Source organism: Dermacentor variabilis, chromosome 3, assembly GCF_050947875.1.
Source record: "Dermacentor variabilis isolate Ectoservices chromosome 3, ASM5094787v1, whole genome shotgun sequence".
Taxonomy (NCBI): Eukaryota; Metazoa; Arthropoda; class Arachnida; order Ixodida; family Ixodidae; genus Dermacentor; species Dermacentor variabilis.
The window spans coordinates 145,870,276-145,886,889 of NC_134570.1; the positions used below are offsets into that span (position 1 = coordinate 145,870,276).

Here is a 16,614-nt window from a genome sequence, read left to right on the forward strand (position 1 = left end):
TCATCGCATTTTCTGATCTTTTATCTTTTCTTTCTTCAGCAGTTCCGCATATCAGCAGACACTCGCTTCACCATAATATGAAGTCCGTAAAGTCATTTTCTCCATCTTGACATTCTTATGGTGCGATTGCACTGGACCATGCAGCACAAGAGCGTGACTAAGAGGAAGAGGTTGGCCTGCGACGGGAACTGTGACCTTTATACCAGCCGACGCGTTTGCCACTAGCTTTTTCGTACTTAAATAGTTATACATACGTTTGTGCATCGGGCTTCCTTTTAGTCAGATTTCGTGGAGTTGTGGGGTAACGACTGAGAACGGAGCTTCGCAGTGGCCGCTGCTTCCTTTCGGCAATGGCTCCGTCGACTGCGTCGGCTGCATCGACTCTCGTACTCGCGCATCCGACTGATCCGGGAACCTTCTGCGGCAGCAATGGTGCTGACGTCGAGCAGTACCTGGAGATCTATGACCTGATCAGTAGCCACAACAAATGGGATGCACACTGATGCTCGCAAACATATTTTTTTTACCTGGCGGGAACAGTGCGGGTGTGGTTTCTGAATAACTAAGCAGAACTACGTCACTGGGAGACCTGCAAGCAGAAGCTGCGAGGTCTGCTCGCAAAACCGTTAGGCCGGAAGCTCAACGCCAAGAAAAAGCTGGCATCATTTTTTAAGACATCCCAGAGTTACCTCGCCTATACATAAGGCATGCTGGCACTGTGTGGTAATGCCTACGCTGAAATACCCGAGTATGACAAAGTCGGCCATGCATTAAAAGGTATCGCTGATGAAGCCTTCAATGCACTGATTTATAAAAACTCTTCTTCAGTTAATGACGTTGTCATGGAGTACAATCATTTCGAGCAGGAGAAAGGCCGTCGTATCTACCCATCATTTACACAACTTCCTCGACTTCTTAGTATTCTTGCTATATCGTGGCTTATCAAGCAGCTGTTTATCAAGTTCTTTGTTATTTTTATTTTTCATCAAATTTTTTAGCCAGTAGCTTTTGGTTCTAGAGGTCTTATTTTCTACTTGTTACGTCTTGGCGTTTGATGCGCTAGCATTCTTAACGTGATTTTGCACTTTCAGAGGCCTATGTATCTACGGGTCTGACTACGTTTGCATCTATGTTTGTAATTTGTATCTAACCGTTCCCCGGCTACCAAGTCACTGGTAGTCAGTTGTCGAATAGCTAACTTAACGAGCTGCTGTGATGAGGTAACAGGGTTTGAAACCAATCATTTGACCAACTTGGATCGCTGAGTAGGTGGCAATGTGTACAGATGTGCCGCTCTTTAAAGAACCTCTGTCACGACGAAATGGTTCACAGTAGACGCGGCACTGGGTGGTGTTGGGACTCGGAGTGCCTTTTAGGCCGGGAAACCTCCAGGCAGAGGCATGAGTACGTCGGGAGTGGGAACGAAAGAGAAAGGTGCGTTTACGTATCTACACTGACTGCAGATATTAAAGCCCACTCCATGTAGGAGCACAACAAATGTCTTACCTCACACAATTTAGCACACGTGAGGACACAGTCACTACACCGACTGTGTCTGCATTTATAACAGTCGTCTTCCATGGGTGACTACGCACGGACAAGGGAATCACATGACTGCGTCTCGGCCAATCATATTCGAGGAACCATTCGCGACATCCCGCTCATGGAGTTGCACCATTCCGGTGGACTTCGTCTAAAATGTTGCGCGATCTTCGCCGCCTACGAGGCAACCACGTGGCAATTACGGAACTCGATACTAGCGCAGTTCTCACGGAAGTCATCGACTTTGGCCTCTTTTATCAATTAGTGGGACCTCCATGATGGTGAGCTTGTCAGCGACAGACGACTGCCCTTCATGGTCGTTACTGCTTCCGAGGACGGTGGCGGTTGTCGCCTCGGTGTGAGCTCCTTTTCTGGCGCATCACAGTCAGCGTCGGACCCTGTTCCCGTCGAGTATGGGTGCTGATGATAGGCCTCCTTCGTGGGTAGTAACCAAAGAACGTGCATGGCGGATTCAGGGCGTAACACTCATCTGCGACCGTGAGATCAGACCTGACCAAGGCCAGCATCACAACATGTGGTCACAAAAAATGCCGTCCCTTGCAAATCTAACCTTAATGTCTGTACCGCGATGGTAAACAACGCATTGAATGGTCTAGCAATTCTGTGAGCATAGAATGGTCTAGCAGAGCTTCTGTGAGCAGCGAAAGCTTGTGCTCTACCACTTTTTATGCCAACGGTTACACTCAAATTCAGTTGGCATCTTTTGCGTCTAGGAAAAATCATTTTACGGAACAAATAAAGGTTCAGGTTTACGGGTGATAAAAATCACCTATGCTGTACAGGGTTTTCTTGGTCTGGGCGTGGGCAGGTTTTCCTTCGACAAACCTAGCCACAGATGCGCGTCGGCTCGGGCCACGGAACGCTGTGCACGTGCGTCGGCAGGTGACGTTGACGTGCTGCAACCCAGGGACACTTTATTCGTTCAAAGGTGCTGGAAAAAGAGATACGGACGCCCGAAATCCGCAAAGGATGGAACAGCGTGGAACAAATTTCTTCGACACGGCACTGTTTTTCTTGAATATTAAGTTAATATCTTGTATTAAGAAAGAGCAAGTTCCCATAATATCTTTATTTACCCTGCATCGCACAAATAATATTTCAATAGGGAACTACATGCAGAGGTGTTGCAAAACAGATGCGACTCGGCTCCATAGCGTTGGCTGCACTGCCACAGAAAGTTGTCGCCAGGTGTAAGAGCCCACACCATCTAGGAGCACTTTAAATGTCTGCGCTTACATATGTGAACACACGTCAGGCCCCACTCACTGCACCAAAGGTATCGGCTCTTAATACAGTTGTCTTCCTTAGCTGACTGCACGTAGACCCAGGAATCACATGCCTGCGTGTCGGCCAATCATAATCGTCCCGACATTCGGGCAACCCCGCCCACTGCATTGCACTGTTCCACCGGACTCCGCCTCAGATGTTGTTCGGTTGTCCCAGTTGAAGGCAAGGACATGGCAATTTGGGAAGCCGATTTCGACGCATTTCCGATAGAAGTCCTCGACATTGATCCCTTGCATCAATTGCTGGGCTCTCCATTACGGTCTGCTTGTGCGGGTCAAAAGGCTGGTCTTCGCGATCGTTACCGCTTCCATGGAGGTTGGCTGTTGTCGCCACGAAGTGAGCTTCTTTGTTTTCGCGTCGCAGTCGGTGCCAGGCCCCGTCGCCATCTGCTCGGCGCTGATGAAAGCGCTGTCTCGTGGAGATCACCAAGGAATGTGCACGGCGGATTTGCGGCGTAACAGTAGATATTGCCTTTGGGGAAGCTATTTGACGCACACTTGGCCTACTGGGTATGCACCACTTGGTCTCCAATGAACTTATTTGAAGTGAATTTGTATAATTAGTGAGAGGGAGAGATAAACATGGTGGCAAAGGCAGGGGCGTTAGCCGGAAGAGATTATAGCTTTCTACGCTGCACTTGGGGAAATGGTATTCGAAATGAAAGACGGAATACATTGCGGAGTGAAAAAGCAAGGGCACGAAAGAAAATGGAGGTTGGGAATGTCAGTGTTTGCGTAACTAGACATTGCCTACTGGATATATGCTTCTCTATAATGACAAAAGAAATCCGCTAAATTCCTCCATTGCTGAGCGCATAAATACCGCCATTACAAAGGTTCCTCAACAACAGCTAGCCGACGTATTAGCAGGCCGCGCCATAAATCCGCTGGGCATGTTGGCTTTCAAATGAACGCCTTCCATGCGAATGCTCTAGCGAGCTGCGCCAAGGATGCAATAGGGTTCGTTCCGCTCTTCAATTGATGCCTCGCCAGCTTCAGTCATTGAGTATGTGCTACTTATTGTGCGGCAATGAAAGGAACAATTCACAGCATTCACAGGCACCGGCGCATCAGGCTTTTCGTTTCAGATGCTACTCGCTGACTTCTCGGCAGTGTCACAACATGGCACTGCTTGTTCAGAAAGAAGTGCGAGCGAGGAGCTTGCTTGCCGCATGACGCCTTTCTCACCGCTAACACGCGTCGGCATTCCATGCATTTAGGAGACCATGCACAGGCTTTGCAGCAGCGGCGTCAAATGGCGCCGAGTGTTCTTACGGAAGCGCAAGAAAGTAGACACGCTGCAGTGCTCTCCTCATACATAACTCGTTTCATCGGTGGGAATAGAATGGGTCGCTATATTGATTCAATGCGAACGAATTACCGTCGATATTCATCGTGAGATGGGATGCGCCATAGTTTCATCTGTTTAAGCATTGTTTGTATATTTCACGAACTATCCGGGGGCTACCTATGTATTTATCTATGTATCCAAGTCTCTCACGCCTACCTGAGTCACTGGGTAATCCAAGGACTAAAGGTCGAAAGCACCGCACTGTTGTTCTGAGGTAACAGGGTTCAGAACCAACTATTAGACCAACATGGTTGTCAGTATGTGCTTGTGTGTAGATTCGTGCCGCTCTTCAGCGGACCTCTTTCGTACCGACATGGATCACTGCAGATTTATGGGCTGGGTGAAATTGAAATTGCCACTTGGTTCGTGCTGGACTTCAATTAACCATTTCAATCCAAACTTCAATCACTGGTTATGTGCTCAGTAGGTGTGTGCCGCTCTTCAAAGAACGTATTTCATGCCAACTTTGATAACTATGTATGTTCCAGCTGGCATGTGCAGGTCTAGAATGATGAAAAATATCCCTTAAATTTCCCCGATGCTTGAGCAGAATCGAAACCACGTCAAATAGTCCCGCAAGGGCAAAAACCCGACATATTCGCTAGTTCGGCCACAGATATGGGCCACTCATCGATGAACTCCTCGCCAATTTTGATCACTGAGTGTGCGGCAAGTGAGGCAACAATTCTCAGCGTTCTACGCGTGCTATGCTTTAAATCTCGGAGGACAAGGTGGCGACTATGTGGCGCAGCGTATCCTGGAATAAGAGTGATAGCGGAGCCTTGTTGCCGCATGGCGCGTTTGTTAGCGTTCGCACGCACCGGTGCGCCACGCATTTCGGATGGCATGCGCTGGCTTCGTCGCGGCGGCGATAAGTGGCGTGGGCTGTTCTTAGAGGAGTACCACAGAGGAGTCCCGCTGCAGTACAGGCCTCGTACATATTACTTGTTTCAACAGTAGTACTACGTTGTGCAACTATAATAATCCAACGCTAACGCATTACCGCCGATAGTCATAATGAGGTGTGTTTTACCGCAATTTCTTTCTGCACATGAGCACTCAGACATCAGTGTTGTTTCTGGGCACGTTTAGTGGTAGTTTCATCGATCGATGTACTGATTGAACGATTAATAATTGAGCTGGGCAGACGTATGCTTCTTGGCAAGACTTCGTCAGCACAAATAGGGTGATAATTCCGTTCCGGGTATTTGCATAGTCGCAAATGAACTTTCCATGTAAATGCAGAATAATTTGTCCACCGAGGTAGCGCCCTACCCAGCAGCAGGACCAGTAGCAACAGCCAGGCCAAACACGGGAGTGTAGCGAAATATATCGTCGCTTTATAAGCTGCCTTTAATTTACACGACCAGTGTCTTGTTATTATTAAAATATGGCTGATCTTTTTCTAAAGAAGGATTGTATTCTTACATTAATCAAGAGCCAAGCTAACCTTGCTTTTGTTCGTCGCAATCTGCGATTTTTGGTTCATTAACACAGTCAAGACCCACTACACTTATGTAGCAAATACTGTGTTCTTTATTCCAAAGACGACAATGGATCTGCTTAGAGATTTTACATCTCTAAATACTTGCGATGTTCTTCTACCAGCATCTCCCGGCTGCATGTAAATATACCATATAACAATGAGGTTTTTGTAGCCAACTTCTTTTCAGGTATGGCACCTTATTGCTCAAAAAAGATTTCGACCTTCTACGCCGAATTTGGCCCCATATCGCTATCGTAAAAGTGAAGGCAGTATGACAAGCTTTCGTATATTTATGCTTACATGATGGCATTTTCCTTTTTTTAGGTTATCCAGCACCGCGGCCAGTACGGCAACCCTGCATACTACTTCTACCGAAACTGGACCGAGTACGCCAATGGATTCGGAAATCCCGCTGAAGAATACTGGATCGGTACGACGCGGCCTGTAGAGTGCAAAAATACATATTGTGGCTCTGAAGGAGAGTTGCAAGGGTCACTGCTCGGCACTTGAGCATTGAGACCTTTTTAGACAATCGAACATGACGAGTCATTGTGCCTTTCCTAAGAAAGGTGTCAATTAGTGTCTCAATGAATAACGAGTGTAGCAATAACTTTCACCAATGGGCTATTTCACCAACTTCTGCATCCAGAAAAAACATGTGGAGAAGTACAATTGCAAGTTATCTATCTTGCGTATCCACCCTCTACAATCTGGTTGCCTACCTGTATTCAGGTGTATTCGTGCATTCGCCGGCCGATGGTGAATGCAACACAGTTTCGGCTTGTATTGTGTATCCAAGGAGAACTTCCTGATGTTCTGCAAGTATAAGAAATTAGACATTCAAATTTAAAGCTATTGGGCTATTTATTCATTTAAAGAATAGAACAGAAAAAGGATAACAGGAAAATCGCTGCATGGACTGCAGTTTGACTGAGCCCGGCCCATTGCGGTCGCGGTTTGAGGTCGCGGACTCGTGCTCAGTAATGCAAAGCCATTCACACGAACCATTGCTGCAAGTATTTGAACATTTAATTAGCAGGTGTTTCTGAAAAGGACTATGAGGGATCCTCGACATCATAGAGTGGAACTTGAAAAGATACCTCAAGCTCGTTGACGCTAAATAAGGATCCCAAAAGATGTCGTTTCGAGGAAAATCCCTTACCTCTGCTTTGGGGGCAATGATCTTTTAATCTTAACAGTTTTGTAGTAAACTTTTGCCAGTTCGCGACGTTATAACCTAAATTTGAAGCTATATTTTTGGTATGCACTTTTTTGCTTACAGGCAACAAGGCCCTCCACGTTCTCACGTCCGGTGATGAGAAGATGGACCTGCGTGTCGTATTGAGCAACAGCACAGAAGAAACTGTCTACCTTGACTACCAGAATTTCACAGTAGCGAGTGAAGCGCAAGGCTTTAGGCTTCATCTGGGAAGTTATACAGGAAATAGAGGTGAGAACTCAAAGTATGCGCACTCTCTTACCATGCTTTGCTGTCTGCAGGTGTTTATAGTCTACGTTCGTCAGATCGGATTGACACATTGGTACGATAGAAACTCAATAGCGTCCCACAAATAGTTCATCTGTATTTGGTATTTACTTCGCCAACACAGCATTAAAACGAAACATTTCACAAAAGCAGCGGCACACATGTCCCCCAAAAATGTATGAAGTGCTAATTAATATTATTATGTGCGTCATAACTACGTCGAGTACATGTTCGAATGCGCAGCCCTTTCAATGGGAACTTGACATATGACAGCGCCGTTTATATATTTCTCACTGGTTATCAATTTGACTATAAGTCTCACATCCATGTTGCTTCTGGCATGTATCCATCACAAGCTCCACCTTACCAGCGGTGTCATATCTTCTTCATCATAAAGGTTAACGCAGAAATACCTCTAGGAGTAGTCTAAGCACCAGCCGGGCGTCACAATGAATATTATGAAACATGATGCTACCAGCATAAACGACAGGGCTGCGACAACACAAACTGCTGTGGACGGCGGCGCGTGAAAGCTACCGCAGGTGGTGGCGCCGGTTGCGCTAATGACGCCCCGATCATTATCATCCGTTAACGCTACCTTAAACCAGTATCCCTCCACGTCGAACCATTAGGAACCGTAATGAACCGTACTCAGACGGCTATTCCGTATGACGCGCCGGCGCGGCCCCAATATGAAAGCAATGTGCTGTTTTAATAGAGGGCGTCGAGTGCTGATGGCTTCGTGCGGGCTGTGTTCTCGCCTCTTAGTAAGCGTTGAAGCAAGAGGCAACACGAAGGTCAAATTAATCGCTGCTGCGGGCCCTATATTGATTGGAATCGTCATACGGGACAGATGGACGAGCGGGTTTCCTCTTCCGTTAGGCATACAAATGCTCAAGTATTTAAAATCGAACAGTTTAAAGCATGCCAGGTCATTTGTTATTCCTGAGAGAGAACGTGCCTCATCATAGCAAAGCAGGGAATCCTGATGCTGTAGGTGCATATTCAATACTTTTGAATGTAGATACGAGAGTGAGACGAAGTGAGACACCATGGCCTTTCTTATTTTAAATGTATGTGCTTGGGCAAACACTAGTCTTGTTAGGGCTCATAAGTGACTAAAAGGCTTTTTTTTGCGTTCATTAGGGAGTCAGCAACAAACAAAAACACTTTTGGTATGGCAGCCGCCTGCCGACCTGCACTTTCATTTCAACTCAAGGGAGTTCAATTTGTGTGCACCCTTCATGCTCAACTGGCAGTCTTTTTCTGTATGACATTAAGTATCGAAGAAACGTCATGCAATACTTCCACGCTAAAGCAGCTATCTCTTCTGAATTAACAAGAAATGTGTATTCAAATAAACAATAGCTGTTCTGAAATACTGTGTGGGTATATGAGGAACTTAATGTAAGAATTCGCATCTTAACATCAAAAACGTCAAGTAGATATATTTGCCGTTCTTGTAGCGAAAGGGTAGTAAAACAAAACATTTGCGCCAAGACGATCCTGATATGCACTGAGGGTGCCAATAGGATTGGGTAATAAAATTTTACAATTTATCATTCTGTATGTCCTAAAAGTAACGTTGTTCTGTTAGAGCTGCACGCAGCGTTAAATAAAAATAGCCGCTACTCCTTTATTCCAAATAATAATTAGTGTTGATTTAGGCGAGTATTCTTCAGGTACTATGTTAAGCGGACCAAAAATAGGCTTCGTGTGCGCATGAAGGAAGCATCGATAATTGAACGGGTAGAATACAATTGCAAAATGATAAAATTTAGAAGAATAAACTTGGTAGTTCTCACGCAAACCCAATGGCAATAACTTGTTGCTGTTCAATGGCAACAAATTATGGAGTTGTCGAGCAGTATTTCACATTTCCTGACATATGAAAACTTTTGATAGGACAGCATTCCAGAATTACCCAGAAAGGTTCTATAAAACCACTTCAATAGGAAAATAGCAATATCGGCTCTGTTGCGAATTTCCTTCAGAACACTTTGCCCCAGGCACATTCTTAAGCTTCGCATATAGGAAGGGGAGGTTGATTTCAGCAGCTATATCTTTCTTTTTGGCATGACATTAACCTACTTCTGTTTTAAGTTTTCGCAGATAGCGAGTTATAACGGGACTCTGTTTCTCTAAGCAAGGAACGCAAGGAACTGGCAAAGAATGCTAATATACGCCTAATTTTCTGTTTTCAATACTGTTTTCTTCATATACTAGTGTAGGCTCACCGTAGTAGAAGAACAGAATCTGCTGCTATAGTGGTCCAAGAAGCTGAAAGCGCGCGTGACGCTATTCCAAGCAGTGAGCAGTAAGTGAGAGCAAATTTCAAGGCGCAAGAGTGGAGACGGCTGAGCGAATACGCTCATATATAGACGTGGGTACTGTAAATCAACTCCCGATGTGCCTGTAAAGTACGACGTTAGGTAGCACTATGGAAGGCCACAAGCTCTCAACTTATAATCGCTTCCATCTTTCAACATGAATTTTTAATTGATAATATTAAGGCTATGTTGACAATTGGTCTCAAGCGTGCGGAAGCGCCAAAAAAAAAATACGGCTCACTTTCTCGCCCAAACAGGCGTAAAGCTGACCATGATCCTGGCTGGTCTCGGACAGATTTTCGGCCACGGCGAAAAGTGGAAAGTTGTTCAACTTGCCTGGAAGCTCCACAGGTGTTTAAGCGTCCGATCGCAAATTGAAGAAGGCGCCCACAATGTCTCTGTCACAATGTAAACAGCCTTTCCCCAAGTGCCTTTCAAGGGCTCTTGGAACACCATTTACCGATGTCACTCCGCGCATTTCACATGAAAGAACCCAGTTTTAGAAATATCTTACAGTAACAAGAGCATTTCAATCCTTTCAGTAAAAGTCGAGTCGCCGGCATGGAAAGATCGCCTTTCTTGCCTTCCATGGTGCTACGACACCTATTCGACAGTTTGCAGTGCAGATGCTACGGTGGCCGCAACGTTCCACTTACTTAATGGCGCGCCGTTCAAACTTGATTTTATATGTCGGCGTAGACACCACTGCTTCAGGTTCCGCGGCCCACGACGCTTAGTGTGCGCTAGTTTTCTAAGAGCTTTTTTCACGCCAAATATTTAGCGTGCTGCGCCATGAACGCGCAGTTTATCTCCCGCTCTACAATCAACCTCTCCCCAACATAGGTCACTGAGCTTGTGCTACTGGGCTTAAGGGAAGCGACGGAAGAATTCTGATCAGTCTGAGCAATTCTGAGTAGATTGAAAATAGTTGTAACAAGAAAGCCGTCCTTAATTTTATCAGTGACCTTATCCAATGACACCCTGACGATCTCTATTGTAATTGTTCTGGCTGTGGTAGGCATAAGTGGGCCCTATTCAACAACGTACGGAAACGTCTTTAGGTCAGTATGTACGACTATACTGTCTGGACAGTAGGTCTCATCAACGGCGTTGATGCACTGTCTACCCCGAAGGTAGACAGGCAGCAGGCTCCACCATCGCTTTGCTAATTTTTCTTTCTTTCTAATAATAGCACATGGCACACCGTGTCTAGCAAGAAGCGCGAGAGAGGAGCACTGTTGCCGCATTACGTATTTCTCACCGTTCGCACCCGCCGACGTGCTATGCTTTTCGGTGGCTACAGGAAGGCTTCGCTGTGGCGGCGCTAGATGGCGCCTAATGTTGTACCAGGTATGTGCGTCAGCATGCAAGCTCTGTTGCATGTAGACTCCTTATGCTAAGGGAAGCGCGTAAGATGAGTCCCACTTTAGTAGACAGCTGTTACACAACTCGTTCTGACGATGCAATACGTTGCGGTGCCATGTTGATCAACTGCTAGACACGAGATGCACGAGTAGCCTTCTGCCTGTTTTTATCATTGTGCAGCGACACATTCGCATTGGCCCATAACTTGTTACCTCAGAACAATGGTAACTACCAAGTCCCGCGTCTGCACTGGCGCCTGTCAGTGTGAAAACGCTTCGTTGAAATGCATGCACTCCTTACCCCATACAGAATGACCTAAGTTTAGCCGATTGTTAGTTTCAAACCCTGTACCCTCAGCGCAGCAGCTTGAAGCGCTACCCAATCGACCACGGACAACCCAGTCACCTATGTAGACGGGAAACCGAATTGATAGATAGATAGATAGATAGATAGATAGATAGATAGATAGATAGATAGATAGATAGATAGATAGATAGATAGATAGATAGATAGATAGATAGATAGATAGATAGATAGATAGATAGATAGATAGATAGATAGATAGATAGATAGATAGATAGATAGATAGATAGATAGACAGACAGACAGACAGACAGACAGACAGACAGACAGACAGACAGACAGACAGACAGACAGACAGACAGACAGACAGACAGACAGATAGATTCATGTAAATGACAAGTAATTCTCACTCAATCTCACTGCGACACGTTTTGGCCTAGACGGACGTATTGCTCTCCTGAACGCATCCATTGTGATACGCGCAGTAAAGATTGGAGCTTAGGATCACTCCCTCCAGAGCGATCACTGCTTCCAGCAAGTCCTTCCTGGATCTCGCCGGCATCCACTAAATGTGTTGTGGCAGAGCCATAAAGAGGGTACGCAGGGCCTAATCCCATTCCTCCTGCTGTGTTTCGTCTTGGCGCTCTTGAGGTCTCTTCAGTGCAGGCACGCAACATCGCTTCTCCGAACATAAACGTGAGCGCATTAGGTGAACCACCGCCCCAGAGTGCGACGTCATGGCCGGGAAACTTTACTTGCTCCATGCTGAGCCATGTAGAAAATCGTAGTCTTGGAAGTTCATCGTTGGATGCTTGAGCCAGCGCGAGCGAAAACAAGGAAAGGTGGACAACACTTTTCGGGGCGTTGATGGTAATACAACTGAGAGCGTCCGATGACCTGTTTAGGCTACCATTGACGTAGCGTATGTACGTCGTGAATGCGGCAAAAAAATAAGATGCCGAAGCTCTTAGGAGTATGGATGGCGCTCCAGGAACGTAAAGCCAATATAAGTGGTATGTGATCGATCAGAATTATAAATTGTCCCCCTTCAAGGAAGTACATGAAATGCTTCAGTGCTGGGTAGGCCGGGAGGAGCTTCCGTTCAAATGTACTGCATGGCGCTCAGTGTCGCGTAACTTGCGAGAAAAGTACAAGGGGCCCGATGCACCATTATTCGACTGACGTAGAGCGGCCTCTCTTCCTGTACTTGAAGATGGCCTCCATCTTCTTGCAGGTGGCCCCTTTCGTGTGCAATGGAGTCCTCGGACCCAAACGAACCCGTCGTTTCGCGCGAAGCCGCCTTAACGCTCTAGGACAATTGCCCTAACTGGCTTTATCGGCGCCACCATAATTTGAACGAAGAATATTTTTATTGCGTACACACGTCTTACAGTTTTACTTTTCCGCATTTTCGATACTTCTGCTTACTGCGACAGTGCTTGTCTCGTCTTCATAGCTCTGAGCCTTCAAACAACGAGGTAATGTATCTAAGCACTCAACTGGCTCGGGCCTTGGGGAGCTCAAGTTTGTCTTCTCGGGGCGATCAGCGTTGGAGGGAACGCAAGAACGACGGAGTCCGTGTGCCGCCACACCCACTCAGAATGAAATCTTCACATACGGTTGGATACTCTCGTAGCATGCACAAAACTTGGTTAAATCTAGTTTACGCTGGCATCGTCGATGTACCAGTTGATGGCAATAGATAATTGGGAACCACCTACTCTTGCGTATTTCCGCTCTAGTGTAGGTGATACTCTCAGCTTACTATTGCTGCAAGTTAATGTTGGAAAAACGGTAGAAGTGGTCTAAAAAAGTAGGCTTCAGTCCCCGTTGTGAAGGTGAATGGCAAGCGAAGCTGTGCTCTCATTGATCCGATAGACAGCGATTGAGCAATACACTGTACAAAATTATTGACAGCAAGACAATTAAGCCTACTGTACCAAAACAATGTCGTTCTGTATAATGACTTTCCTGTTCCCTTCGCCGCTCATCGTATTCGCGCTGCTCTTCGGGAGTTCTAACTAAGCTGGAGTTTCCCTTAGCGCTATCCGAACACAAATAAACTCAGTTGCCTAGCGGGCTCTTCTTTTACATATGAAAAAGTAGGGACATCACGCCCTGCTTGGTATGCTACAGTTGCCGCTTCGCTACAACTGCAGCGTATGCAACCACAATCTCAACTGGGAAATGCATACGGCGAATGGATGTGCTTCACGTTGGCCTGGATATCATCTATCATGGTGTTTTTATATTTCTTTTGTCTGTTTCCTTGTTGAGACGAATACTGGGGTGTGTTTGTATGCGTAATTCCAATGGAGATAGGCACATTTTGCTTCGATTGGTGCCATTGCTTTCTGTCGTCTGTTCTTTCGGCCGAAATGAAGAAATCCTGCGATCCAGGTCATTTACCGCTTGGCTGTTAGGTCTCGTCACAGGCTGCGATTGATTTAGGAAAGCCTTCTGCCGCCCAAACAAGCTCGCCGCTTTCTAACCAATCGAAATGCGAGCCAGAAGCAGGCGCTATTTCTGACAGTCGCACGCAAAACAAACTACGTATTTGGAGGGGAGACGCACATGGCGCATAACTCTTTTTACGTCGCTGGTCCTTCGTGCTCGTAATATAGAGTCATGAAGCAAATACTATCACGTATTTCGACTCTATCGAAGGTGTTGCGGCCTCCCCCAAAAGAAACTTAAGCCATGGTGATTCCAACTGGTGTCTGTCTTGCCTGCGTCGTATCCATCAGGGCCGCGAGCTGTGTGCTCGCATGTGATTATGCTCGTGTGCGTACTGTGCGGTGTCGTCAATGAAGAAAATTCAACTGGCACAGCACGTGTAGTTGCACGTATTATGCCCCTAATGTTGGTGTACTGAGAGTCCTTCTCAGAGCATTGCACAGTGGTACTACTACAGTGGGAGGCTTGCATAGACTTATGCGCAGCATGAGTGATTTAACGTTGCTTGCTGTGTTAAGCAATGTTGCGTAGGGATACGGGCCACACATAAACGAGTAGTTTCGTTTTCTCCGCTAATCGCTGCATGTTTAGATTATTGCCTGGAAGTTGGCGGCTAGTCTATGCGTTTAGCTTGCTTACTTCGGGTCTGCAAATGTTCACGCTTGGAAAAAAAATAAAAGCAAGCTAAACGAATTGCCAATTTCAGATAATCAGTGACAAGATCTGCACAGCCCTTCATTATGTGTCATTAGATTTGCGCCTTCAATGAAGTCAGTGCTAAACATCACTGGATAAAAATAGCGAAAAAAAACTGTGCGCTAACGTTAATGCTGTTAAGGCTGGAGCAATACGAAGTGGTTTGAAATGCAGCGTAAGATATTAGACAAACGAGTTTAGTGAGCAGTGTGCTGCACGGAAACTTTGCCCGCTTTTACCTCTTCACTCACCTACACTTGGCCGGTGTCATGTTAGAGCAACATTGAGCAATCGACAGCTAGTCGATTAATATGCGACGATACGTTGTCAAACTGTCTTTAAAAGAAGTGAAACCACAACAGAGGCAGGTGAGCGCACCAATGTAATAAATGTTTGCTTCTGTGCCAGCATTATTATTTTATTGAATCGCGAATGGGTAAAATAAAAATGTTCAAACAGTAAGCTTACTACTACGCAAGTTTAACGAGCGAAACTTTAAGAGCGCAAGTGTTGATCGTACTATGTGAAATTCTTGAATTGAACGTTAGTCCACTAGCACAACTAAACGTTCTTGTCCAGTTCTCTAACGAAACTCCGTGCAGAAGGCTTTATTCTCGCTACTAAGGCTTGCGCAGTCTACGAGCCAGCATGATAGGTGTTCAGAACGTCAACCCCTATCGCAATATAAGGTACGCGGTTGATTTGTGCTCGCCTCTATCTCTACCCTTCTCCTTTTGGATTTTTCTCTTTCAATCCCTCTTCCCCACTCCCCCCTACAGTTTTGGTAGCCAAACGGAACAAGCTATGGTTATTTTTCCAGGCCTTTCTATGCGTCCTTTCTTTGTACATTGTAAGAGTAGAGCCAATCGCGAGAACACTGCGAACGAGAATTTGTATAACAATTCAGGCCGTTTGTACTCAAATGTGCCTCCAATTGAACATAATACTTTCAACAATTCTCTCTTCTAGGTTGGGACGCCATTCGACCGGTTTCAGGCCAGAAATTCTCAACCTTCGACCGTGACAATGACGGTTCCACTGCTAATTGCGCTGCCCGCTACCGTGGCGGATGGTGGTACGCTAATTGTCTAGGTGGCAACCTCAACGGGCTCAATTTGAACGGGCCCCATGCTAGTGAGGGTGACGGCATCGACTGGGGCTCAAGAGAAGCTCTGTGCCACTATTCTTATCCAAACGTTCGAATGATGATCCGACCAAGACGGTCACAATAGGTGGCCACCAATGTGTGGCCTGCTGGGCTTGAAGGACACCCGCGTCTTTAGAACCAGGGTCCACGGGTCGTGTTTCAACGCAGAAGAAGCTTCTTTTGTCTTCTTTTAACTTGCTCCAGCAGGTACAGCGAAAGAAGAAGCACGGAGTACTAGAATGGCGCAACGGATTCTTGCCTGCTTGTAGGGTTTGGCTTTGTGGTTGTTGAATAAACGAAGTCAATCATGCATTGTTGAGCTTATGAGTGCTTGAAGATGGCATGTGCGCAGGCCGAAGAGTTTGTTTTGAAATCAAAATTATGTTAGAAAGCAGCTGCTTAGTATTTCTTCATTCTAAATCCACAGCGATACACGGAAATCTACCGCGTAAAGAAACAATATCCAATAGTGCTGCCTCACTAATAAATTTCTCCGAACCCAAAGCAGTAACGGAAGAATCCATCTCACAATGTCTGTTCACGGTAATGCGATTATTATTCAAGCAGTGTAGTGACAAACCATATTGCTGAACAGAAGTTCATTTAAATTCTCAAGAGGCCATTTTGACACAACTTTCATTGCTTAGGCTATATGAGAAAATCACTGTCTCTAACATCAGCTTAATTTGGTATAACACTCGCTTGCCAAGGTTGAATGAGCATAATGAGCATAATGAGCATAATGGAATGACAAAGGAGGAATGATGTCAATGAAACGACAAAAGTGGTATGACGAGGGAGGCATGACGACAGAAGCATGAGGACATTGACATGACAATTCGGAAGTTATGACGATATTGTAGTGACGACAGCGTGACAATGATGTCTTCGGGACAATGTTACGGCGACGTATGCATAACAAAGTGTATAACGAGTGTACGACCAGTATATGTGTCATTTTGCGAAGCTGGAATTATGACAATGACGCCGCTAAGACGCCATGTCAAAGGATGCTACGGGCTTTCTGAGAACGGCGCAATGGCGGCAACGGTATGAAAATGGCGGCTTGGTCACCTTTAAATGAGGGCAGCGTGCTTAACCTAATGTAACCTAAGATAGATAGATAGATAGATAGATAGATAGA

At 45.8% G+C, this 16,614-nt stretch overlaps 1 protein-coding gene across 1 annotated transcript in view; it reads left to right on the forward strand.

The window, feature by feature from the left end:
• LOC142576372 (techylectin-5A-like) overlaps positions 1-15,780 on the forward strand; it is a 33,852-nt gene extending 18,072 nt beyond the window's left edge. Inside the window, exons 4-6 of the mRNA XM_075686474.1 lie at positions 6,011-6,116; positions 6,969-7,136; positions 15,293-15,780. Coding sequence (XP_075542589.1) covers positions 6,011-6,116; positions 6,969-7,136; positions 15,293-15,555 — 537 coding nt within the window. The 3' untranslated portion in view covers positions 15,556-15,780. The remainder of the gene's footprint in view (positions 1-6,010; positions 6,117-6,968; positions 7,137-15,292) is intronic.
• The last annotated feature ends 834 nt before the right edge of the window (positions 15,781-16,614 follow it).